The 23,841-nt window shown below is 22.1% G+C and overlaps 8 protein-coding genes across 8 annotated transcripts; 5 read left to right on the forward strand and 3 right to left on the reverse strand. All coding sequences in view use genetic code 6, as the record gives it.

The window, feature by feature from the left end:
- Nucleotides 1-680: 680 nt before the first annotated feature.
- TTHERM_00470400 (DHHC zinc finger protein) lies at nt 681-3,849 on the reverse strand (the record flags this gene model as incomplete). The annotated part of the gene is made up of 1 exon (XM_001032930.2): nt 681-3,849. A coding segment is annotated over one exon (3,169 nt), but the record flags the coding sequence as incomplete, so codon positions are not given.
- A 1,917-nt stretch (nt 3,850-5,766) lies between these two features.
- TTHERM_000470409 (Tim10/DDP family zinc finger protein) lies at nt 5,767-6,039 on the forward strand (the record flags this gene model as incomplete). Its single annotated transcript, XM_012798692.1, has 1 exon — nt 5,767-6,039. The coding sequence occupies one exon, from the start codon at nt 5,767-5,769 to the stop codon at nt 6,037-6,039; it is 273 nt and encodes a 90-aa protein (XP_012654146.1).
- Nucleotides 6,040-6,301: 262 nt separating this feature from the next.
- TTHERM_00470420 (hypothetical protein) lies at nt 6,302-8,635 on the reverse strand (the record flags this gene model as incomplete). The annotated part of the gene is made up of 2 exons (XM_001032932.2): nt 8,453-8,635; nt 6,302-8,341 (listed from the first exon to the last, which is right to left on the reverse strand). The coding sequence occupies exons 1-2, from the start codon at nt 8,579-8,581 to the stop codon at nt 6,302-6,304; spliced, it is 2,169 nt and encodes a 722-aa protein (XP_001032932.2). The 5' UTR covers nt 8,582-8,635.
- A 503-nt stretch (nt 8,636-9,138) lies between these two features.
- On the forward strand, nt 9,139-11,115 carry TTHERM_00470430 (hypothetical protein; the record flags this gene model as incomplete). The annotated part of the gene is made up of 1 exon (XM_001032933.1): nt 9,139-11,115. The coding sequence occupies one exon, from the start codon at nt 9,139-9,141 to the stop codon at nt 11,113-11,115; it is 1,977 nt and encodes a 658-aa protein (XP_001032933.1).
- An 853-nt stretch (nt 11,116-11,968) lies between these two features.
- On the forward strand, nt 11,969-14,325 carry TTHERM_00470450 (hypothetical protein; the record flags this gene model as incomplete). The annotated part of the gene is made up of 2 exons (XM_001032935.2): nt 11,969-14,115; nt 14,166-14,325. 2 exons carry the CDS (start codon nt 11,969-11,971, stop codon nt 14,323-14,325), a joined length of 2,307 nt encoding a protein of 768 aa, XP_001032935.2.
- A 177-nt stretch (nt 14,326-14,502) lies between these two features.
- On the forward strand, nt 14,503-16,553 carry TTHERM_000470451 (sulfite exporter TauE/SafE; the record flags this gene model as incomplete). The annotated part of the gene is made up of 2 exons (XM_012798693.1): nt 14,503-16,075; nt 16,201-16,553. 2 exons carry the CDS (start codon nt 14,503-14,505, stop codon nt 16,551-16,553), a joined length of 1,926 nt encoding a protein of 641 aa, XP_012654147.1.
- A 687-nt stretch (nt 16,554-17,240) lies between these two features.
- Nucleotides 17,241-21,546, reverse strand: TTHERM_00470460 (SacI-like domain protein; the record flags this gene model as incomplete). The annotated part of the gene is made up of 12 exons (XM_001032936.2): nt 17,241-18,078; nt 18,129-18,224; nt 18,283-18,770; nt 18,834-19,288; nt 19,333-19,698; nt 19,893-20,068; nt 20,156-20,510; nt 20,566-20,848; nt 20,924-20,986; nt 21,091-21,272; nt 21,327-21,408; nt 21,460-21,546. The coding sequence occupies 12 exons, from the start codon at nt 21,544-21,546 to the stop codon at nt 17,241-17,243; spliced, it is 3,471 nt and encodes a 1,156-aa protein (XP_001032936.2).
- A 604-nt stretch (nt 21,547-22,150) lies between these two features.
- TTHERM_000470461 (transmembrane protein, putative) lies at nt 22,151-23,106 on the forward strand (the record flags this gene model as incomplete). Its single annotated transcript, XM_012798694.1, has 2 exons — nt 22,151-22,868; nt 23,084-23,106. The coding sequence occupies 2 exons, from the start codon at nt 22,151-22,153 to the stop codon at nt 23,104-23,106; spliced, it is 741 nt and encodes a 246-aa protein (XP_012654148.1).
- Nucleotides 23,107-23,841: the final 735 nt, after the last annotated feature.

Consider the following 23,841-nt stretch of genomic DNA (forward strand, 5'->3'; position numbering starts at 1 on the left):
AAATTAAAATTGTATAAATAATATTTATAGTTATAAAAATAGAAAATAAGAAATTTAATAATTAAAAAAAATTAGATTTAATCAAAGATCAGAACGATTTGATTGATTAATTTAATAAATAATCAAATAAGTTGCAATTAAAATATAGAGAGATTTTAAGAATGTTTACAATGTGATTTTTTTTTGATTAATTTATATGTTTTTTGGTGTAATGTGTGTGAAAATAGTTAAAGGAATTAGAAATACAATCTTAATTTAAATAAATAATTTTATTCAATTTGTAAATTGAACTAGTATTTAAGAATAAGAGACCTGAGATAGTTTAGATATATTACCTATTTAAATTAATTAATTTAGTTAGTTATAGTAGTTTTAATTTATTATTTTATGTATAATTTATTTTGATATAGTCATAATTAATATGTTTAGATTACATAAGATTTCAATTTTTTATCTTACTTTAATAACAATGAAAAAGTTTATTAATTTGAATGTAAATATTATTTTAAATTAATTAAAATTATCTTTCTTTTTTTTCTTTTTACAGTATTTTCCTCACAAATTCAATTGGCTTACTTTTGATCTTCTTTATAGTTATTATTATTATTAAATTTCGTAATTTTTTTAAGATGAAGTTTAGGAATTTTTATCAATTTATTAATTTAATTACAAAGAGTTACTATGAGCAATGTTATTGATATTTTCATCCACAAAATTATCGCATAAAGAAAATGAGTTATTATTACTGTTAGCTCTTGGTTATTAAGAACTCTTTTGCATATTTTAGAATAACTTCTTATTTCTTTTTTGCAGTAGTCTTTATTTTTATCTGATAGAATTTTTGTCATAATTATTTTAAGATTGGGCAATATTGAAATCGTCATCATTATTTTAGATTTCATTTACAGCTGAGTGTGGGACTAACTTTGATGGAATTCTTTCTTGGTATGTTTAGATATTTTGTTAATCATGGAATGTTGTAGGTAGATCAGTGCTTTATTCTTATTAAGGGTCGTTGTAAAAACCTTTAATATTTCTCAGAATTTCATCATTTGTAGAATTAGTTTTAGATTTAGCAATAGAATTTCTATCAAAACCAACAGTATTAGCTGAGGTTGTGCTATATTATTTTTACCTACTTTCTTAGTAAAATTAAGATATTGAGGACTAATCTGATGAATTTTATTTATTATAATTTTGATGATATATATTATTTTTATCAAATAAGATATTGTCTTTTTAATTTGTATTCATAGTATTTTATTTGGGTGAATTATCTCCAATAAATTGTGATTAAATACTTAGTATATCACTGCTCATATTCTTAAATCCTACAAAATTTTTTGAAGAGTTGGCACTGTTAATATTTTATTAATATTATATGCCTACCTAATCTGGCCTTTTCTATTATATTTACGAAGAAGGAGTGTCGTCATCATCATCGCATATTAATAATTAGTTAAAGTTAATGTTTTGAATTTCTTATTTATCCATATTAGCTGGTTACCATTTTTTGTTAATCTGATCTAGAGTATTTTTATTATTATTTTGTAAGCAACTAGCAGGTGTCGTACTTTCGCTTGCTAATATATTTTACGAATTATTTTCAATGTTTTTAGATGATTAACTTTTACTAGCATAAGAAGAAAAAGTAGAGCGCTTTTGTGTACTTTAAACTTAGGTATCTTCATTAGGTTTTAATTCGTAAATGATGATGTTAGAATCATATTCTTGATAGTTTTAGTTGTTCTGTAACAAATTATTTGCTTTTTATTCTTAACTGGATTAGATTTACTTTTGATAATATGAATTGGTACTTTATTATATAGTACCATTTCTACTATTGTTTTCTTAATTTTAATTATTATATTCACTCCTGCTACTATTATTTTTAGTAACAACAAATAGGCTTTTATTTTTTCTTAAATTAAGGTTGATTTGCTAAACATTAAATTAATTCTATTAATTTTCTTCACTATCATTATTTTGTTGGTCATCTTTAAAATCTTAATTTGAGTAATTTTTAGATATTTTTCTCAATTTTAAATTATCGAGGATAAGTGGAGGAGGTGGCAAGTGAGCTAGATTATTTGTTTTACCTACTTAAGATACCTAGTTATTTTCAATCTCATCAAGTTTAAAGATTTACTACTCTAAATTTTAGTTATTAAACTATATATTTTACTCTTTAAATATTTAAGAAGGAGAGTGCTCTTTATCTGTTATCCTTTGACTTTAGCTATGTTAGATATTTAATTAGAAAAGCGAATTTAAATGTGCTTAATTGGATCGTTATGCAGATTCTTTTGAAGAGGACAAAAAAAATTTAGTCTGATCTTAGATATTTTAATCTTATTTTTGTGGAGAAATGCAAGGCTTAGATTACATAGAAGTGAAGTGAAAATTGTTTTTGATGTTATTAATATCATTGTTATTATTGTTATTATTGTCATTTAATTGTACTTTCTCACTAGCATTATTCGCTTTTGTATTTTATATTATAAATTAATTATTTAGTTTTATTTCTTCCTCTTCTTAGTCTAATAAAATATCTTTCTTTTTATAATAATTATATCTCTAAATTAGATAAGTCTTATCCAATTTATCGAAGTTCTGATAAATTATCTCTGAAGGCCTAGAATAAAATAAAACATGATTAAAATTAGATAAGCAACCATAGTCAAATTCTTTATTTAATTCGATATCAACAGGCTTAGGATCAGGTACAATAAGACGCCTAAATTCATCAGTTGTATGATTTTTTGCTATAAGTTGAAATTAAAAAATTAGTAAACTTAAAATATTAGCTGCTAAAATTGCCGAATAGATGCATTAGATAATAGCTAGTATTACAGATATTCGTTAGATTGTTTGGACGAAATCATCATCTTCAACAAATGGATAAATAATTTAAAATAAGCATTCTGTCACTATAAGTAATTTCATAGTTACTATAACCAAAAGAAAGTAAATATAACCTCTTCTGTTTTAATGACCAATGCAATTATTTAAAAATGGGCAATGATGGTCACGCTCTATGACGCATAAATCGCAAATTTTGCAATGATGAGTTCGTAAAGGGCGGTAAATATGACAAGTATAACAGTATCGCAAATCAAACAATTTTTAACCTTTTTGTTAGACTACTGGTAGAGAATGTCTTTGCTTTTGAGTTAAAGGTATAGCTATAAATCCAGGATTACTGATTGAGCAATAAATAAAAAGAAACAAACTCAAAATGCTTGCTATTGAAACTATTACTATCCACGAAAGGCCATCATAGCTGCATAAACCTTGAGGAAATTGTACTTCATATAAAATAAAGCAAGAGATTGGAATAAATAATCCTAAAAATGCAACAATATGCTACTTTCCTTACTGCCCAATACTTATATTACCTTTTCCTACAAAAAATCTCTTGCCATAAAAAGATTATCTTAATTTTTCTTAATTGACATCTTCATATTATGGTGAAAGTTTCTATGACTTTTTGTTTTTAGCAAAATTTTGAGAATTTACTACTTACTCGTCTTTTATTTTCATAATAAGTTTGTCTGAGTGTATTTATTCTTTTTCATTTTAAAACTCACCTTATTTTGGTGGCTGTAAAGATTTTTTAGATGCTGAGCATGATGCAGTTGAACACTTTTAAAAATCATTTCGCGAGTCATTTCTCATTGGAAACGATCTTTTCTAAATAATAATAGTTGGCATAATGTTCTAATCTCCCTACAAATTTATTCCTACTTAAATTTATTGAGAGTTGCTAGATATACTTTCTGATCGATTTTTACTATTAACACTGCTGATTTCAGAAGACTTATTTGAGTTCTGAAAAGCAGCCTGCATAGGTGCGGTTATTTGTATTTGTCTCGTCACCACAGCAATGGATTAATTAATTAGTTGCTTATTTAATAAGTTATTGTATCAATATTAATTTAATATAAGTAATCTTTTTAATCAATTCTTTGTTTTTTTCTTTACAAAACTCAAAAATGAGTTTAACTTTATCAAATTTGTGAAATACTCAAAAATCAATAGTTTATATGTTATTTTATATTTTTTTATTCAATGTACATTAATAGATTTCAAAAAAAAAAATTAGATTATTGAACAAATAAGAGAATGCACATAACTTAAGCATTTATATCTATCTAATAATCTTTATATTTCGAATAGCTTATTCTTCTTAATTGATAAATATTTTTTGGGTTTATGTATGTTTGTTTGCATGCCTTTTTATTATTTCTTTTTATCTTAGTTAAAGATCATTCAATTTTTCTTCATATTTTTCTTTCTAGATAAATAATTGATATTGATCTCATGTTTTAGACTTTAGCTAACTCGTTCGAATTATTAGTATTTATTAATATATTTATTTTCACTTATCCATCAAAAAGTTAATCAAACTTTGAAAAATTAGAATCAATCATACAAATTAGTCAAATTTACAATATCGAAATTTTTTTTCTTTTATCCTATTAATAAAACAAAATACTAAATTATCACTATTGAACTTAAAGATTTTGTACAATACAGTCCAAGACATATTTTTAAACTTAATTCTTACTCTTTTTTACATTTTTTTTAGTCAACAGAAAATTACATATGCTAAAAAAACATTTTTTATAACCAAAAAGAGCTGAGAAATAAATTTATAGCAATAAAATTTATATTTTTAGGATAAATTACACAGTTTATTTTAATCTAAACAAAATTAAAACTATAACAAAAATAATTTACTACATTCGACATCTAAAAAAATATTTATAATTTTTAATATACATTGAAGTATATTCTATTTTATTTAATTGATAAATATACAGGAATAGATTTTTATCTTAAGTATTTTTGAGTTTTATAAGAAAATTATACTCTAACTATCGAAAATTTAAAAATCTAACAATTTTTAATGTGTAACAAAAACAGAGAGAATTGTATGATTAAATAAATTCAAAGCTATTTCTTTACAACTATTTTTGAGATGCAAATATTATAAAAATATTTTACAATTTTAATTAATAATACCAAGAAAATCTGTATCTGATTAAACTTACAATCTAAAACTTATTTAATAGGTGTTTTTGATATATTAATGGAGAATTTGAAATATTATTTAAAGTAAATTAACATTAGATCTTTTGTTTTTTTAAAAAATGAGTTTTAACTACAAATATTTTTAAATATTTTCTATTAATCATATTTATATTATATTATTATAATGATAAATGTTTAAATAAATATAAAAAATAAATCCTATACTTACTAATAATTTATTATAAAGCTTTATTTAATCTTTCTATAAGCTTTCTTGTTCTAAATTTAATAATATTCTTATTTTTCAAAAATAAAATAAAATTTAACACAGTTAAAAAAATAATTTTACTAACTAAAATAATTGCAGGTATCATATATCTGTTAGATATCCTTAAAATTGATAATAAACACTTTAGTATTGATAAGAACTTCATAAATGATTGTTTTGAAAAAAAAAATCAATTAACACTTTAAGTTAAATTTCATTAACAATACAAATAAATAAATATATTTTATATTTGAATTAATTCTCTTGCTATTTAAAATTAATTTTTAACAATTAGTCTTAATTTTATTTATAATTTTTATTCTAGAAGTCAAACACTGAATTTATTTAAATTTGATATTTTAACATTTTTGCAAAACTATTTGATAAAAACTAAAGAATATTCTTTAAAATTTTATCCTAAGATATATTATTATAATTAGACTAAGTAAAATTATATTTTAATGAGCAAACAAAGCAATCTTTCTGAAGATTATGTTGATCTTTATTAGGCTTATAAAGTAATGTAAAAGACTTGCGTATATAAATGTTTAGAAGATGTTTCTAAACCTATTCTTAATGTCGCTGAATAAAGTTGTATGCATAGATGTATAGTTAAATATAGACATGCATTAGGAGTTGGAACTAAAATGTTCTTATAATTTGAAAATGAAATAAAAAAGGCTAATGATCTATCTAAAACTTATCCTATAGCCTAAAATCCTCTTTAGTTGTGAAACTAATTATTACTAACTTTACTTATTAAATTATTTTATTTTTGTTTCAAATAAATTTGTAGCTCTATTTTATAGATTATTCAGACATACATTTACTTAAAATAATCGAAGGACAATATATATTTAAAAATTAAATATTTTATTTTATAACCAATTTGAATATGCTAATCTTTGTTATTTATAAGTTTAAATTAAAATATTTACAAACATATAATTTATATTAAATTTATTATAAGTAATTTTAACACATTCACTCACTCACTCATTCAGTCATAAGTCTTTTATTTTAATTATTGTGACTAATTATTTAATTTTACTTATTCCTGTTATTAATTTAGGTTTTATAGATAAAATCACTTACATTAAAATATGAAGACTATACTGCTGTATCATCTATATCGTTAATAGTTTTGTTGAACTTGCTTAGATGGTAATCAATAAATTTATATTATTTTTTGGCAACTTCTACATCACAAATTAACTAGTTTATTTGTGAGAAAGTTTTTCTTTGTTAATTGCTAAAGCAGCTTTTTAAGCTTATTAGCTTTGAGTTATGAGGATCTATTTTATTTGAGCTTTATTTAACTAGCTTATTCCTTAGCTTGGTATTTAAGTTCTATGAGTAACTTTCATATTTTTCTGTAAGCTTTTTTTCTGCTGAAAGCTCTGGAGCTATATGATTTTCAACAACTTACCTCATTTGCATCTTCATATATGAATATTTTGTATCTTTAATTGCATCAGGGTATTTTTTAAATAGATAATTAAGAGGACTTTATTGTCTTCTTTTTCTTTAGAATTACAATTCATCATCTATCATCTTATTGCTGATGTCATTTGCACTCATTCTAGACTCAGTGATTGATTACTCTGAGCTTTTACCTCTGCTTTAAATAAATTAAGGGCTTACTGATCTTTTTGTTGGTACAGGAGAAGATTCTTTAAAGTCATAATTTTAATTAGTTTTATCTTTTTTAGGTGATAATAAACCTTTGACTTCACTTTACTTCTTGTTTAAAATTACTGACTGCTCTAAAGAAGCAGAAAACACATTTGTAAGGCCTAACTAGATATTTTAACTATAGTTTTATTGTTTTGATAATTACACACTAATTTCTTAGTTCTGATTTTATTTTTAAATAGAAGAATTAAAATTCATATTTGATTTAAACCCCATATTATCACTCATATGATTTTCTTATGAGAATCTATGAGATTTTTGTGTTTAAGATCCATCAAATTCTGTTTTAAATATATTTATAAGCTTGCTTGGTTTACGGTTATTTTCTGATTCTTAACTTAAATTTAATCTGACTTATTAAGACTTTTAGTTTGAGTTTTAACTACCAACAAAAAAATAATCACTCAATTTTAATCCATCGGATTTATAATATTAGCTACTTTGTGAGAAATCAGAATATCCTTCTTACTAAAATTTCTTCTTATGAGTCTGCCTTAATTTATTAGCCAAATGATTACTATTTTGTTTCCTTTAAGCCAAACCCTCTTCTAAATTTTCCATTTAACCCTTTTCTTAGATTTCATCTAGATAATTATTTTAGAGCAATTATTATTCTATTTATGCATTTTCATTATCCAAATCTTAGCTTGATTTTCTAACATCATCTTATTCCTAGCTGATATTCTCTTCAATACTTTCGATGTTATTGTTACTATTTCTAAATGGTTTATTTCTAATATTTTTAAGAAGCTACCACTTAGAGTGAAAATCAATTAAATTTTATAAATTAAAACGAGACTAAGCTTTCTTATACAAAGCTTTATTTTTAGCATCTTGTGAATCTTTTATATTTTTTTCTTGTTAATTTTTATCTTTAGATGTTTCATTTATCAGTTTCTTTTTCTTTGAATCATCAAGAGTAATAGGTTGTTTTTAGGCATTTTGAGAAAAAAATTATTATTCATTCTCACTTACATCTCTTTTATTAGGAGTTTTCGATTTGCTTTTTTATTTAAGTAGAGGACTTTAAAGGTATTTTTGATTTTATGAAAAACTATAACATTTTTATCGAGTTTATAATAATGGTGAAACACTTTTTAAATATTCAAAGGATGCATTTTAATTATGTTTATTTTCTTAAATATGAGTAATATTAATTTTAGGAATTTATTTTAACTTGTGTGATTTATTTGTACTTTCTTTTTATATAGCTTTACTTGATAACTCATTTGAAATATCAGAATTTATTTAAAATCGAATTTTGCTACTCAATTAGTCTTCCATTTCGAGATCAGGTAACACATTTAGGTAATCTTTTGCAGAGGGTTATCTATTTTGTAGCTTTTTTTATTGAAAGTTAAAAATTTGATGCCATATAATCTTAAATAAATCATTTAAGTAGGTAATTTATAATGAATGATTCAAATAATAAATAAAATAGTTATCAAAAACCTTAGATTCTGTCTGCTTTTGCAGGTTTATATCAATTGTTGTTTTAGCCTTCTTTCTGATCGAAAATTAACTGGGTATTTAGTCTTTTGAGTCATCGCTCATGTTGTTATTTTCAATGTCGTTTATCATACTTTTAATTTATTTATCTGGCAAAATTAAAATTACATTAAAATAAATGAATGATACAAATTCTCAAACATAAATATTAATTATCCGTTTAAAATTTAAAATATGTAATTAATATTAAAAAATCATTGAAAACAAACATAATAAATTATTAAAAAAAATATTATAAAAAATCATTAAAAAATATTTTTAAAAATGATAAAAAATAAAATTAAAATAATTTTTTTGTAAATGCAAATAAATTGTTAAATATCAAAATGAAATTAATATGAAATATACTTTAATTAATTAGGAATAATATAGAAAAAATAATAGATATTTTAGAAATAAATTATTTTTTTTAGAATTAGCGATAGTAATAAACAGATCAATCTCATAAATTCTAATAATTATTCTTGGTTTTAAATAAAATATTTAAACTGAAATTATACTTATGCTTGGTCTCTTAATAAAGTAAAAAAGTTAAATATTAATAGACAATTGATTTTTATCATAATTAGTCAAAGAGATTTTATATCTGAAAAAAATTAAAAAAAAGTATAAAAATTTTTAGAATAAAAATGGCTGATTAAAATGTAATAGAGTGCTCAGAGCATTAAAAGTAATGTACAGATTATTGTACATTTAACTTCTGTGAAGAAAAATATCTATTTATCTGTCCAAGATGCATTTAAAGAAAAATGAACCACACTTAACATAAAAATTGTCTGAAGGATATAAGCTCTTAAAAAGATATTATGGAAGTTATTTTAGACATAATGATGAATAATTCTGATTACACTTATGAAAAACACTAAATTTAAAAGCTTTTAGACTTAAATGAATACTTTATTGACAGTTTAAATAAAATTAACAGTGGCATACGAAATTAAATGAGTCAAATGCTTCAAAATGATTAGTAATTGTTTTAATTTATTCTCCAAAATAGCTAAATCAGTAACAATAATAATAATATCCAATCTAATACAATAACTAAAGTGATAAAGAAAATAATACAGGATAGCATCTTTCATGATAATTCATTGTATAAACATATTTCAGATTAACTAAAAAGTGTTTATCAAGATATTGGAAAATAAATTTCAAACTTTGATATAGTTGTTGACAAAAACCTAGAATAAAAAAAAAATAGCTTTACTAAAAGTATTTAAAGACAGTTTTAGAAAATTGATGAATTCTAGCAACAGTCTCTCAACGATAAAATAAATAATTTAAATGAATAATCTTCTTATTTTGAGAACGATGTTAGTATTAATTCTGCAGTTTCTGTATCTAATGACAACTAAAATAATGATATGGACATATCAAAAGTCAATATTAATTAAGTTTTAGATTTATTTAGTTCAAATATTAGTGGCAATCAACCAAAAAAAATTTTAATATAAAATCCAGTAGCTTCATCTAAGAAGGAAAAATAAGTAAATTTTAGCATTTAAAGTATCTAGCAAAGAGAAAGTAAAGAAAACGCTTTTGATAATTAAATGATGGAGGAGGAAGAAAGTAAATATGATAACATCAACTAAATTAGGCATTATTAAGATAACGAAAACCAATTAAAAAATAAGTAATTAGAGAATGTAAACCATAAAGAAAACATTAAAAAGATAAAATAACTTACATCATTTTAGCCTAATTTAATTGCTAAAGAACCTTTAGGAGAAGTATCTATATTTTGTATTAATGAGAATTCAAAGATGATTTTACTCACACATAGCTAATTACCTAATATTTTGTAAAGATATGATTTAAATATTATGGGTTTCCATGATTAAAATATGATTTAATTTGATGATGGAGATATAGTAGATGCTCATTTAAGTGAAGATTTATAAAAAATAGCTATTTGCTCTTCTAGAGCTGGCTAAATTTATAAATTAGTAGATGGAAAATCTTACTAATTAAGTACAAATAAAGATAAAAATATATGTAGAATCTAAGTAGAAAAAAACGGCAACACAATCGTAATATATGAAGACTTTTCCTTTGAAATTTACCAATATGATAATATTTAACCGTATTAGTATTTTCCTACAGATTCAATCTCAGACTAAAAGAAAACTTGCTACTTTGTATAAATAATAGAAAGTAATATTGCCTTACAATTAATATAAAATAAATGCCTTTAAGTTATTAACTTATAAAATAATCTGTCTCTTTTTAGTAAATAAGAAAAATATTGCTTAAATAGTATTGAAATTAATAATGAAAAAAATTTAATTGCTACTAGTGGACTCTCTGAAATTGTCACTATATATTCTTATGATAAAGAAAAAAAAAGTTTCACAGATTTAATTAAGATAGAAACTGGCCACAATGACGAAATTCTTTAAACAAAATTTATAAATGGTGATCAATGGATAGTTACAATCAGTGGAGATTGTACATGGAAAGTATTTGAGACAAGGACAGGCTAAACCATTTACTTTTCTTCAAATGATTCCTAAAATGCCTACATAAAATGCGAATACTTTGCATCTGATCAATCTCTCATTTTTATAGATCAATATGGAGAATTAGCTCTTTTTAAGCTCTAATGAGCAAAAATAAATAATGAAGAAAAAAAGAATGAATCACTATTAAAATAAAATTGAAAAAATATATATTTTATAAATATTAATTATTTAATTTCTTTCCTACTTATTTATTTATATTTTTCCTTTGTTTTGTTTGAAATTAATATTAATAAAATTATATTTAAATTTAATCAATAAAATTCCTTCTAATAAAAAAATAAATCTAAATTATTTTACATAATTAATTACTTATTTATTTATTTATTCCTACTTTTTTTTTTTTAAATATTATGAAAATTATTTTAAATTTAATGAATAAAATTCTTTCTAATAAAAAATAATTCTACGTAACATTTAACTATTTATTTATTTACTTATTTTTAATATTTTTTTAAATAAAAAATGCTATCAAAATTATTTATAAATTTAATAAATAAAGCTTCTTTTTTTTAACTTAAAATCATTTTTAAATTAATATATAATTAAATTATCATTATTTTAATGCATTTGATAAATTAATTGTTTATTTTTATATATAAAGATTATATACCTTAAATCCTCATTAATTATCACCCCTTTAAATTTTCATCATTTTTTCCCAAATTTTATGCATAATTCTAAAATTAATTTTTTTTTTTTTAAATATACCTTAATAGATGATTGAAAGTAGCAGTAGTATATAAGGAATTCATTTATGTCGTTTTAATATTATTTATCAATTTAAAAATATACTAACATATATATATATTATCTGTTAGTTTTATATTTAGATCTAATTAAAAATTAATAATTTAATAATAAGAAGCTATATCAGCATACAATTTTTCATTTTTAAATTAGATAATAGTAGAAAGAACGATCACATAATTATATTTAAATGAAACAATAATACATCAATTAAAATGAGTCTATATTATAGGGATAAAATAGCAGAAATATCCAAGACATATAAGATATTAAGCAATTGAATAGTTCTAAATTTATTTCTTCAAGTAAAGAATCTTTTAGTTAAAAGTAGAACTCTCGCAAACAAAGTGGAGAAACAATATTTGGCAATGATTTTTTTGGGAATACTATTGATACATGTATAGATACAATAGAAGAATAAAGTTTAAATTAAGTAAATGATGATATTATAAATGATTACCAAAATGATTAGTTTAGATCTATGTATGATAAGCAAAAAACTCCTACTAACTTTTATTCATCATTTAGAAATTACCAGTCTGATAAATCAAGCATATTTTAAAGATTTAATAGCAACCTATCATAATAAGACAGTTAAAAAACTAACAACTAGAAGTTTATCCTTGATTAGTCTCAAAACAATCTTAGCATTAATAATAAGAAAAATTAGCTAACAGGAGATAGAGATGAAGATTTATATCCTTAACTTAATATCTTAAGAAAGACTTCTTCAATTTTATTAAAAAACAATTTGTCTTTAAATTTAAGTAGTAAGCACTTATCTGAGCAATAAGAAAATAAAAATCTATCACTTCTTTCAAGTAAGCGAACTATTAAAACAGAAAAGTCTGATAGTTAAACTGAAGATCGTAATTAAAGTGGATTATACAAGTTACAAAGAATGTTAAATGAAGATAAAATATATTTTGACAAAAAAAATATAGAGAGCTAAAATCCTTATTTTAGTTTGTAGATAAGTTAAAATGGACTGGTTAAATAAAAAAACCCAGGAATTAAGAGATAAAATACAATGCTGCTTAAAAAAGCTAATCTTATAGAACAATAAAAAGAACTATCTACTCCCAAAAACCATTTAAACGTAGCAGAGCATAACTTTTCTCATAGCTCATCAACTTTTAAGGAATCAATTAGAAGTGATAATTCAAAAGTTAATTAACAGAATCAAAGTGATTAATAGATAAGCTAAGAACAATAAATAGAAAATTAATTTTAATACAGTAATAAAGAATAATAACAATAATTATAGTAATAGTAATACTAGTAGTCATAAAATAGCTAAGTGGAATAAAATGAAAGCATTAACAAACTTTTTTTATTTTACAATACTTAGGCTAAAAAAAAAAAAAATGCTGACCATGAAAGATTTCAAAAAAGAAGATAGAATGAAACAAGGATTTACAATGAATTCGAGCCTAGACTGAAAACATTTACTAAATTTGGCTTTAAGATGATTGAGAAAGAATAAAATGATTATTTGAAGCCTTTTATGAGAGAGTTTTAAGCTAATGAACCCAAAGGAACAATGTACGTGTCTGATTTGTGGTCTGATGTAAACATTTTAAAGTTTTTAGGTAATTGCAGAATGATCAGAGATAAATTAGTTTTAATCAAACTAGCTTAAAAATATTAATCAAGAGAAAATCTACTTAAATAAATTAACAATTCTAATTAGCTTTACTTTTCAAACGGCAGAGTAACCTAGCAAGAAATGTACAATATCTCTTCAATTTTAAAAAAGATATACTCTGAAAACAAATAAAAAGGGGGTAGTAGTTCAGGCCATCATACTCCAAGAACGCCAGGAAAAGAAAGAGATAGTTTACTATTTGGTTAAAAAGCAAGCATTTTAAACCGAAAAGAAGAATTAAATCTAATGAATACTATCCACATGAATGAAGTCAAAAAATCACATTAAAAAATCTAAGATAAAACGTTAATTGAACCATTTTAGCAAAAGATTTTTGATAAGAATAAAAAATCATATCTAGAGTAATTACAATAGAATTCCAATAGAAGACTTTCCAAGCCAAAAACTGAATTAATTTCAGAAAGCTTACTTTTAAAAAGCCAATAGCACAAAGACCCATTAAGCAAAAATAATTTATATAAAAGTAGCTATCCCATAATTCACAAGCAAGCAAAATCTCAAATTTTAAATAAAATATACGACAAATAAGATTTATAATTTAATAATATGAAATTTAAACCTTTGGATGTTATGAATACAAGTCAAAAATAATTTGATTTAGAAAACTCTTAAGCTTTAAGTGATTCAAGAAAACTAAGTCTAAAAAATGATAAATCTTTATAATTGAAGTATTTTTTTTTATTTTATTTTTAAAAATCATATTAATAAATAATTATAGAATTAAGAATTAGTAGTAAACGAAAATGATGGAGTGGATTGACTAGATAGATTAGGAAATAATAGATAATGATTAACTATATGATTAGCTAAATAGGCACATCGAAAAGCTATAAGATGTAATTATAAAAAGAAATGATGAATATAATTCTGATTAATGAAATATTATAAAAGAAATTCATAAAAATAAGTCGATTATTTTATCAATAAAATATTTAGAATCTATACAATTCAATCAATCTTCTTTATACTTTAACTTTATTTTTTTTTATATTTACATTCATTTTATATAGTTTTAATAGTTTACTTCCTAAATAAAAAAATTTTTTTTGTATTTCATGGTAAATAAATAGAAATTAAATTATACAAAAATATTAATTTGGCTTCTTTATCAATTAGTTGCTCTAAAAAAACTCCTTTAATAATCATACATTTTTTCTATAAATAGCAAATAACTCGCTTATCTTTTATTTATATATAGAGTTCGGATTAAACCTAATTAAAAATTTTTTTCAAAAAAATCTTTATCCAAAAATTTAATTAAGGTAATCAAAAAATTTAGAGAAATGAAAATTTTAATTAAAAATCTTTTGTGTATTCTTATTATTAATTTAGCTTTTCTTTATTAAGAATCTGCTTCTTAAGATGTATTTGGCTAAAATCTTAAAGAATAGTTTGATAATACCTAGTCTTAGCTTATGTATACTCTTGAAGATGAGCATTAAAATAAATAAAGCAATGAAGTAACAGAATAAGAATTAGATTAAAATAAGTAGTTAAGATAACTTGAAGATTATTAAAATAATGATGATGAGCAAATTAATTAAGAATTTAATACTTCATCTATTTAAGAGGAATTAGAAAAACTTAAAGAATATGAAGCTAAGTTAAATCAAAAATGCTTTGTTGATTCAGATTGTGATGTTAAATAAATGTGCTAGCAAGGTCGCTGCTAAAGAAAGTCAGTCTTCCCTCTCAATTTTCCTGAAATATTTGGAAGCATTGTAATAATAACAATATTAGGATTTGGTCAAGCAGCAGGTATTGGAGGAGGAACTTCAATCACACCAATATTATTAGCTCTTTTTTTATATGATACAAAAAAGAGTGTGGCTTTAGTTATTCTTCTTGTATTTAGTAGTTCGTTGGGAAATACAATTTAAATATCTCGAGAACGAACACATGATGGTGTACCAGTTATCGAATACCGCCTAATATTAGTAACTCTTCCTACTTTAATTGTGGGTACAGTTTATGGAGTGGCAGTTAATAAATTTTTACCTTCTATAGCTGTATGCATTCTGCTAGTTATTCTTCTGGCTTAGTAGATATAAAAATCATACTTGAGATACAAGAATATGAGAAAAAATGAATTAAAATTGATAAAAAATAGTAGTTTATTAAGTTCATAAGATAAAGTTATTGATGATGAACAAATAAAAAGCTAGATTTAATCATAATAATAAAACTAATATTAGCAAGAAGTTAATCAAATGATTCCTCTATTAGATATAACAGCTGTAGATTAAGTAGATTCAAAATTAACATAAAAATAAGAGCTCTAAGCATTAATAAAAGAAGAGTAAGATTTATACCCTAAAAAAACAATAACATAAATTTGTGCTGTAAGCGCTTTTGTAATTATATTTTCTTTGTTGCGTGGAGGGAGCAAGTTTGACTCATTGCTAGGTATCTAAGCATGCGGATTTATTTATCAGCTTATGAATTTAATAATATCAATTACTTTTTTTTATTGGATAACATAAATAATGAAGGAATATAATGAAACTGAAAAAAAAAAAGAAAATTTAGGATATGATTTTCCTTATGGCAAACTAACATTTGAAGCTATGAGAGAATATGCAAAAACTGGATTATTAGCAGGATTTTTGGGAGGGATGCTTGGAATAGGTAAATAATTTGCAAATTTAATTTTGTATCAAATTATAAAAATTCAATAAAAGATTAAATATTAACCTCAAATTTTTAATTTCTTATAGTCCAAAATTAATAATAGTAAATATTTTAATTAAAAGGTGGAGGTATCATTTTAATACCTAGGTGGCTTGAGTATGGTATCTCTTCAACAAGAACTACTGCTTGCACTCTAACTATTATTTGCTTTACTACTTTTAATAGTTTTTTTTAGTTTTATTTATCTGGAGTCTACACAATAGGAGAAATTGTATTCTTTAGTTTTATTGCATTCTTAAGTTCTTTTATTTGCAAAGCAGTCAAAAATTATGTTAAAAGAACAAAAAAGGAATCCATTTTAGTTCTCATTCTTACAATTTTTATGATAGTAGCTTCATCACTTCTTAGTGGAATAGTGATATATCATGCAGTTGATAATTTTGAAGATTCAACTAAATTTGGTAGATTTTGCTGATATTTTCTTTGTATATTGTTTTTTAATCAATAAGTAAGTAATCATAAAATTATCACATAAATTTTTGATTATCCTTAAATATAATTTGATATATATAATCAAAATATCAATTACTAAATCATTTTAATAACCTTTATCTTGATTGTAATAAGTTTTATTTACTATAGTGTGAAACCCAATTTTTTACTATTTTACTTCACTAAACTATATAAATTCGTATGTATCTATTAAATTATTTACTAATTTTAAGTTGTAAATCTAGTCATATTTATAAGTATGATGTATATAAATAATACATTTTTATTTAAATTTAATTAAAAATATTTTGAAATTAATTTTTATTTTATCAAACAAATAAATATAATATAAGTGTTTATTATAAAAAATGACAAATTTAAAATTATTTAGCATTTTCTGTTTTAAAATTTTAAAAATTATAATTTAAAATAACTTGATATAAACAACATGAAATACATGTATATAAATATAGATATTAATCATATTGATCATTTTTATTTTGAAAACTAAATAAAAATTTACTCTGCTAAAATTTTATTTATTATTTATTATTTATTTATTGTTTAAATATAAATAAATTAAATGACAATTAACTTTTGATTATTAAGCTAAATAAGTGTTTAAATAAATAACTCACTATCAATCAATTAAAAAAAGAATATGCCCTCTTCATTCTTCTTTTATAACTTATAAAGCTTTTTTTTGTTCTTGTGTGGATTTATCTTCTATAACACAAATATCAAAGCTACTCATTTTTCTGTGCCTACTTTGTTAAGCTTAATCTTCTATATCTTCATCTTCTTTTTAATTTATTTCAAAACTTTGTAAATTTTTTAGACTGCTACACTAGCTTTATTTTAGTAATTTTTTATCTTTGTCCTCTTTACTTAATTCTTTGCTGCTTATATAATCTTTGATTAGAGGTAACTAGAATAACTACTATCCTTTATCTTCTTTATCATTTTAATTGTTATTGAAAAATGAAATTGTAACATTACCATTTTATTTTTAATTGGACTCTTTACTTTAATTATTAACATTTGTTTCGACTTTACCTTATATATTACTTGAATTCAAATTATTTTCTTACTATTACTATTATGATAATTCCATTTAACAATTTTAAGATCTTTTTATATTAATTTCTTACTCATTACATTAATTATTTTAGTTATTCTCGTTTAAAATATTTTATAGCAAAGAGTATCTTTCACTTTATGATTAATCATCTTAATCTTCTTCGTTTGTATTCATAATCATAGTTACAGATGCATCTAATGATAATGAATTATTTTCAGTATTTTCCTACCCTGAGCGACTGTGATTTAATTTGTTTAATGTTTATTTTTCTAATACTTAAGGTGGCTTAAAAAACTCAAATATTCTAGGAGCATTCTAAGCATCTATAAATATCTTTTATTCTAAGTTAATATTTTTCTAATTATCTTTATTTTAACTATCTTTCAACTACTTTGGCAAATTAAAAACAGCAGAAAATGATATAGGTCTATTACAAGTAATAAAATATTTATTCTTATATAAAAATAATTTATTTACGAATATGAAGCATCTAATATTTCTTCATGCTGTTGATAAGATTATATTTAATATTCTATATTTTATTTATTTTTATTGACGAATATTCTATCAAACCTTTTTATTAATAATTCTAATTTAAGATCAAATATATTTAATTACAAAATATTTTTACCAACTATATTTATTATCTGAGTTTTTATCTACCTTCTTTTTTGATTAGGGGAGATAGTCTATTTATCCTTCTACATAGCTGCTAAGAAAATTTTGTAGCTTTTAAAAATTTTTAAATTGATCAAAATCTAACAAGAAATTTATGCATTTTTAAAGTTATTCATAATTATTTTCTTATTTGAGTATTTGATAGTTGTTTATATGCTCTTGAATAATTTAATTTGACAAGGTGATTTAAAAATTTAAATTTCCCAGCAATATTTATACATCTAATTCTTAAAATTAGGTTTATTAATTATCTGTAATTGAATAATTTTATATAAAAATATTTTTCATATATTCATTGAGTAATTATATCCTTTTTTCATGATCTTCGCTTTTTTCTGGCAAATAACAACTAAGAAAAGCAAACTGTGATGACTCTATTAAATATTTAACTCCTACACAACCATATATCTTTGATTCATCTCCAAAAATAGGTGAAAAAACCTAAAAACAAATATAAAGTAAAATCAATAAATTAAAAAGTAAAAGATAGATATATTTATTTACTTCATCTATTTATAGTTAAATAACTTAATAAGGGAGAGAAGACAAAACATAAGCAGTAATCATTATTTTACTGTTTTTAGAATAATGATAAGAAACCATTTTATATTCTTATCCGAATTACATTATACATTTTTATATCAATTAAAACCAATAACTTTAAATTGCATTATCAAAATCATTTATGTTTTGAAATGTAAAAAATATAAAATCTGGAGGTATGGATCTCTCAAAGTTTATAAAACATGTTTCCTCCATATTTTAATTTTAAATATTAAATTACTGAGTATTCCATGTTATAGTTAGCAAATTTAAATTTATATTATTTTTATCTAGTATACAGCTCTGTTTAATATCAAAATCAATGTTTTTTTGTTCCTGATCTTAATTTTCTTAAGAATCAAAATACTTTTAATCTTTTTCTTAGTTTTCTTTCACCTCTTCATTATTCTAAATTACTGTTTAAAAATTATATAAAAACTAATCAATACAACAAATTTACTTGATTTATCTAATTATCCAGAAGATTAATAGTTTCTACCCGTTATAATATCTAAACATTCTTATTTATAGCTATCTTCAAAATTTCCTTTGTAAAATCTCTCTATTCCTTTTAAACTTTAATCTAAAAACCCCATAAATCCTATATTCCCTTATTTAGTTGCTTTAGAAGTAGTTGCACCAGTGCCTGCATAGTGTTTACTAATTTAATCACCATTATCTGCCCAAGCGTTTTTAAAATTTGTCATAAAAGGGTGAATTTTTTTACCTTAAGTTTGGCCATCAATTAGATTTAAAATGGGTGAATCAAATTCTTTTATGGTTTACTTATTCATATGATTCATCATATGCTCAATAACTATGCCAGCTTTTTTATAATTTATATAATTATATACTATAAAATACATTAAAGATAGTTTTTAAAAAATAAATCTTTTCCATTTCTTTGAATATTCACTTATCTTGAAAAAATATTTAATTTTAATTATACACTATTTAAAAAACACTTTATTGGGTATTTAAATTTAATTCTAATAAATTCAGTTAATTTTATTTTTATACCTATTTTTGTCATAAAAACATTTGTCCTGTCCAAACAATCTAAGCAATTAGTTCTAATTACTCCAGTTTATTCAAACAAAATTTTATTTGTATTCTAATCTAGAGCAAAAAATTTAAAGGAATATGTAATGAGCTTAAGACTCTCAGCAAGTTCGTTAATATTCTAATAGTTAAATCTAAGATATTATAAAATAAATAAATCCTTAAATGTTTTCTTATTTATATACTTTAAATCATTTAAAAAAATTAAAATTAATTATAACCCTTTACAAGCTTCATGAAAATCAAAGAATTCATATCTGAGGAAATTTAAGGAGCACTTTTAAATACAGTTCTCAAATTACTATGTCAGTTATTACTCAAGGTGTTTAGTTTTACTCATTAAATTTACACACATTACATTTTTGTAATCTTATTTGATCTTTTAAAAGTGTTTCAAAAAAGCTTTTTTATTCTCTTCCTCAGTTTTTATTAATTAAAGAGTAGCTTAAAACCCTTTTTATTCCCAAAATAAAGGAACGCTGCCTCTAATTTATGTGTGGGAACAACAAATAGAACCCAATTACAAAATTTATTCAGATTCACAGTAATTTGCAACATTTCCGTCTTCATCAACTCCTTTAAATTTATTTTTTATTAGTGTGCTATGGAAGTTAGACAAATAAATAATTACCTCTATGATTATATCTGGTTCCTCCTCTAAAAGATGACCTCCTGGTTATCAAAGTGTATTGTATAGGCTGATTATCTTTAAGTAGGGTAGTAAATTATGTAACGAAACCTTAAATTAGTTAAATGCACCACTTCTTATTGACCAAGTTGCTATTTCTAAGTGGATCCATTAAATGATAATTCCATAAGAATTAAATATTAGGTTTTAGTGGGTATCTATTCTAGTCCTCCAATGATTGGCTGATGCTATAACTAAAAGAAAAATAATGCCCTGTTTGCAGAATCTTTTTTATTAAAATAGAACTTTGTTAGAATTATTTTTAAATTTTAATAAATATTCTAAATAAATAAATAAATACGTTTGAGATTTGCTGCAAATAACAATTAATTGATTTGCTTTAATTTCCAGTGATTTCATCTCTCTAATTATTTACATCAATAAATAAAAAAATAAATACTTGAATATCTAATTTATTTTGTGAATGTATGTGTTATAAAGATTTGCAAGGTTAGTATAAAAAACTACTTCTATGCAGATCATGTGAACTTTGAGAATCAAAAAAATATCTTATTTTTGAATAGTAGCCACTTTTTTAGCGTCCTGAACCATAACTAAAAAGTCATATCCATAATTTTTAAAAGAAAGTATGCCTAAAAAAGCACTGAAATTGTATGCTCTATTCTCCTCTTAAATGTCGTATTTTAAACCTAATCAAGATAAATAAATTTTCAAATGTTAAAAATAACCAAGTAATTTTCAACTAACATCTTTGTAGATTGGCTAAAACTGTCTTTTAATATGTAGCTTAGTTCCAACTACAAAGTAATCAGGGTTAGCTTTAATCTACCACATAATAAATAATTAGTTTATTAAAATATAAAAATGTAATTATACTAAAATTTCATTTCTAGATATGCTAACTTCTATTGCTTTCAGATTATTTGTATCGCCAATTTTTTATTGCTGCTTAAAAATTAACATTTTTATAAGTTTAAGGTATAAGCAATCGAAGCCCTATATTTAGAAGTCTTTTCAAATTCTTTTTATAAATTTTTTTAATTGCAAAATTTTTTTATTCTTTTAATTATCATGTAATTAATTCGCCAAATTCTTTTTGTAAAGCAACAATTATGACGACAACATTCAAAAATATTGCAAAATTTTCAAATTATATCATAAAAAATTTACATAGGTAGGGCACTAAGCTATTTAAATTCTGAAAATACTATTTATTTTTAGTTATTAAAAAAATTTAATAATTCTACTTTTAAAAAAAAATAAAAATAATTTTTTACAATGATTCTAAAAATTAATTATCTGAGATATTTGTTTGGTTTGTTTGGAATTATTCTTAATTTTTAAATTAATTTGGAGAATATTTATTTTAATTATCAAATCCATTATTAAAGTGGGTACATGTAAATTAATTAACAAATACAAAACAATTTACTATTACAATGATTTTACATATTAAAATAATTCTTTTTTATTTTATCATTAAGAAATACTGATACTACTTGCAACTATAATTATTGCTCCAATTATACTTGTTAATTAAACTTCAGTATCAGCAAAAAAGATATCTATGAGAAATGTTAGAACGACTTATAAATATGCTAAAGGAGCTATTTTAGAGGCTTTTTCTAATGTTAGTGCCTTTGTTGCAAAATATTAGCCAAGAAATCCATTTAAAGACAATAAAGTTATGATAAAAATAAATTTCAGTGTGATCAGTTATTAGTCTTCTTTAAATAAAATTAAAACAGAAGATGTTACTATTGAAACTATGTAGTAGTATTGTAATTAAGTACCACTTTTCATTTAAAAATCAACAGATAATTTCCTAATTACTGTTGAAGCAGATGCTATTGAAACACTAGCTAAAAGACCTAAAGTACTTCCTAAGTATCTATAAAAGCTTGAAATATTATCTAAATTATTTTCATCCCCAAATAAAGCTGCTGGTCTGCAAACTAAAATAATTCCAATAAAAGAACATAAGCACAACAATATAGTTTTTAATGATAATTTTTCTGATAAAAAGCAGTAGGCTAAAAAATTTGTCCATATAGGATTTGTGTTTATGAGTACTACAGCATCTGATATATTCATCATAGAAAAGCAATAAAACATAGATAAAGTTGAGCAAGCACCATTAATTCCTCTAAATAATACTAATTTAAATGCTTCCTTTTTTTCTACATAGGTTGGATTTTTATTTATCTTGCAAAGAATTATATTAATAATAAATCCTATAATCATTCTCATGTTCATAATTTAAAGTGAAGAATGTTCAGATCTGAGTAAATAAATACAATAATACATTCCTGAAGTAAAAAAAGGAGCTATAATAGCATAAAATATAGCAGCTTTTTAATTATATTTATTTTCAAGTTTAATAATATTTCTCAAATATCCATTCATCTTTAATGTAACAATTTTTAATTTTTACTATTATTTTTTAAATACATTTTATATCAAATAATCTATTAATTGATTTTAAACATTAAATTTTTAGAGCTCTTTAGAAAAATAATTTGATATATTAAATCATTATATGATTTTATATGTTTAACATTCGTTTAAGTGACGGATTTAATAGAAAGTCTTCTATTTTAATTATTTTTTTTGATAGATTCTTATCTGGCCTGATACAAAATTATAAAAGAAAACTTTTGTAAACTGAAGAGTTAAAATTAAAATATATAAAATATTATTGTAACAAATTTTGTTAAAAAAAACTTTGGTAGATTATTGATATACTAATTCATTATAGGAAATGATATATTTAATACTTGATTTGAATGAAGAATGGAATAAAAGCAAATCTATTTTATATTTTGATAGATTCTTATCAAGATTTATACAAAAATATAAAAGAAAATAATGCAAATACTCATTAATTATGGAAGATCTATTTTAATGTTATTAACTGAAAATTTGGCCTTTTGTCTAAATTAAAAAACAATTTTTTTCTCAAAAATTGGTCTTATTTATTCAGTTTCTATAGTATATATCTTATATGTATTAGAAAGATTAAGCAAAATAAAAACATTCTTATTAATAAATTTAGCTGAAAATAATTTAAGAAAATATTGATAAAACAAACATAATCTAAATATTTTAATTTTTAATGACAAATTAATTTTATATGATAAAGAAAACATATATTTTCAATTTTTTGATTTTTTCTAAAAAACTATTAAAAAAAAATTTATGAATTTATTAAAAGTTTAATAAAAAGAAAAAGTTCTAATATAAATTAGTTATTTCAAT

This window comes from Tetrahymena thermophila (genome assembly GCF_000189635.1).
Source record: "Tetrahymena thermophila SB210 genomic scaffold scf_8254565, whole genome shotgun sequence".
In the NCBI taxonomy this organism is placed as follows: domain Eukaryota; phylum Ciliophora; class Oligohymenophorea; order Hymenostomatida; family Tetrahymenidae; genus Tetrahymena; species Tetrahymena thermophila.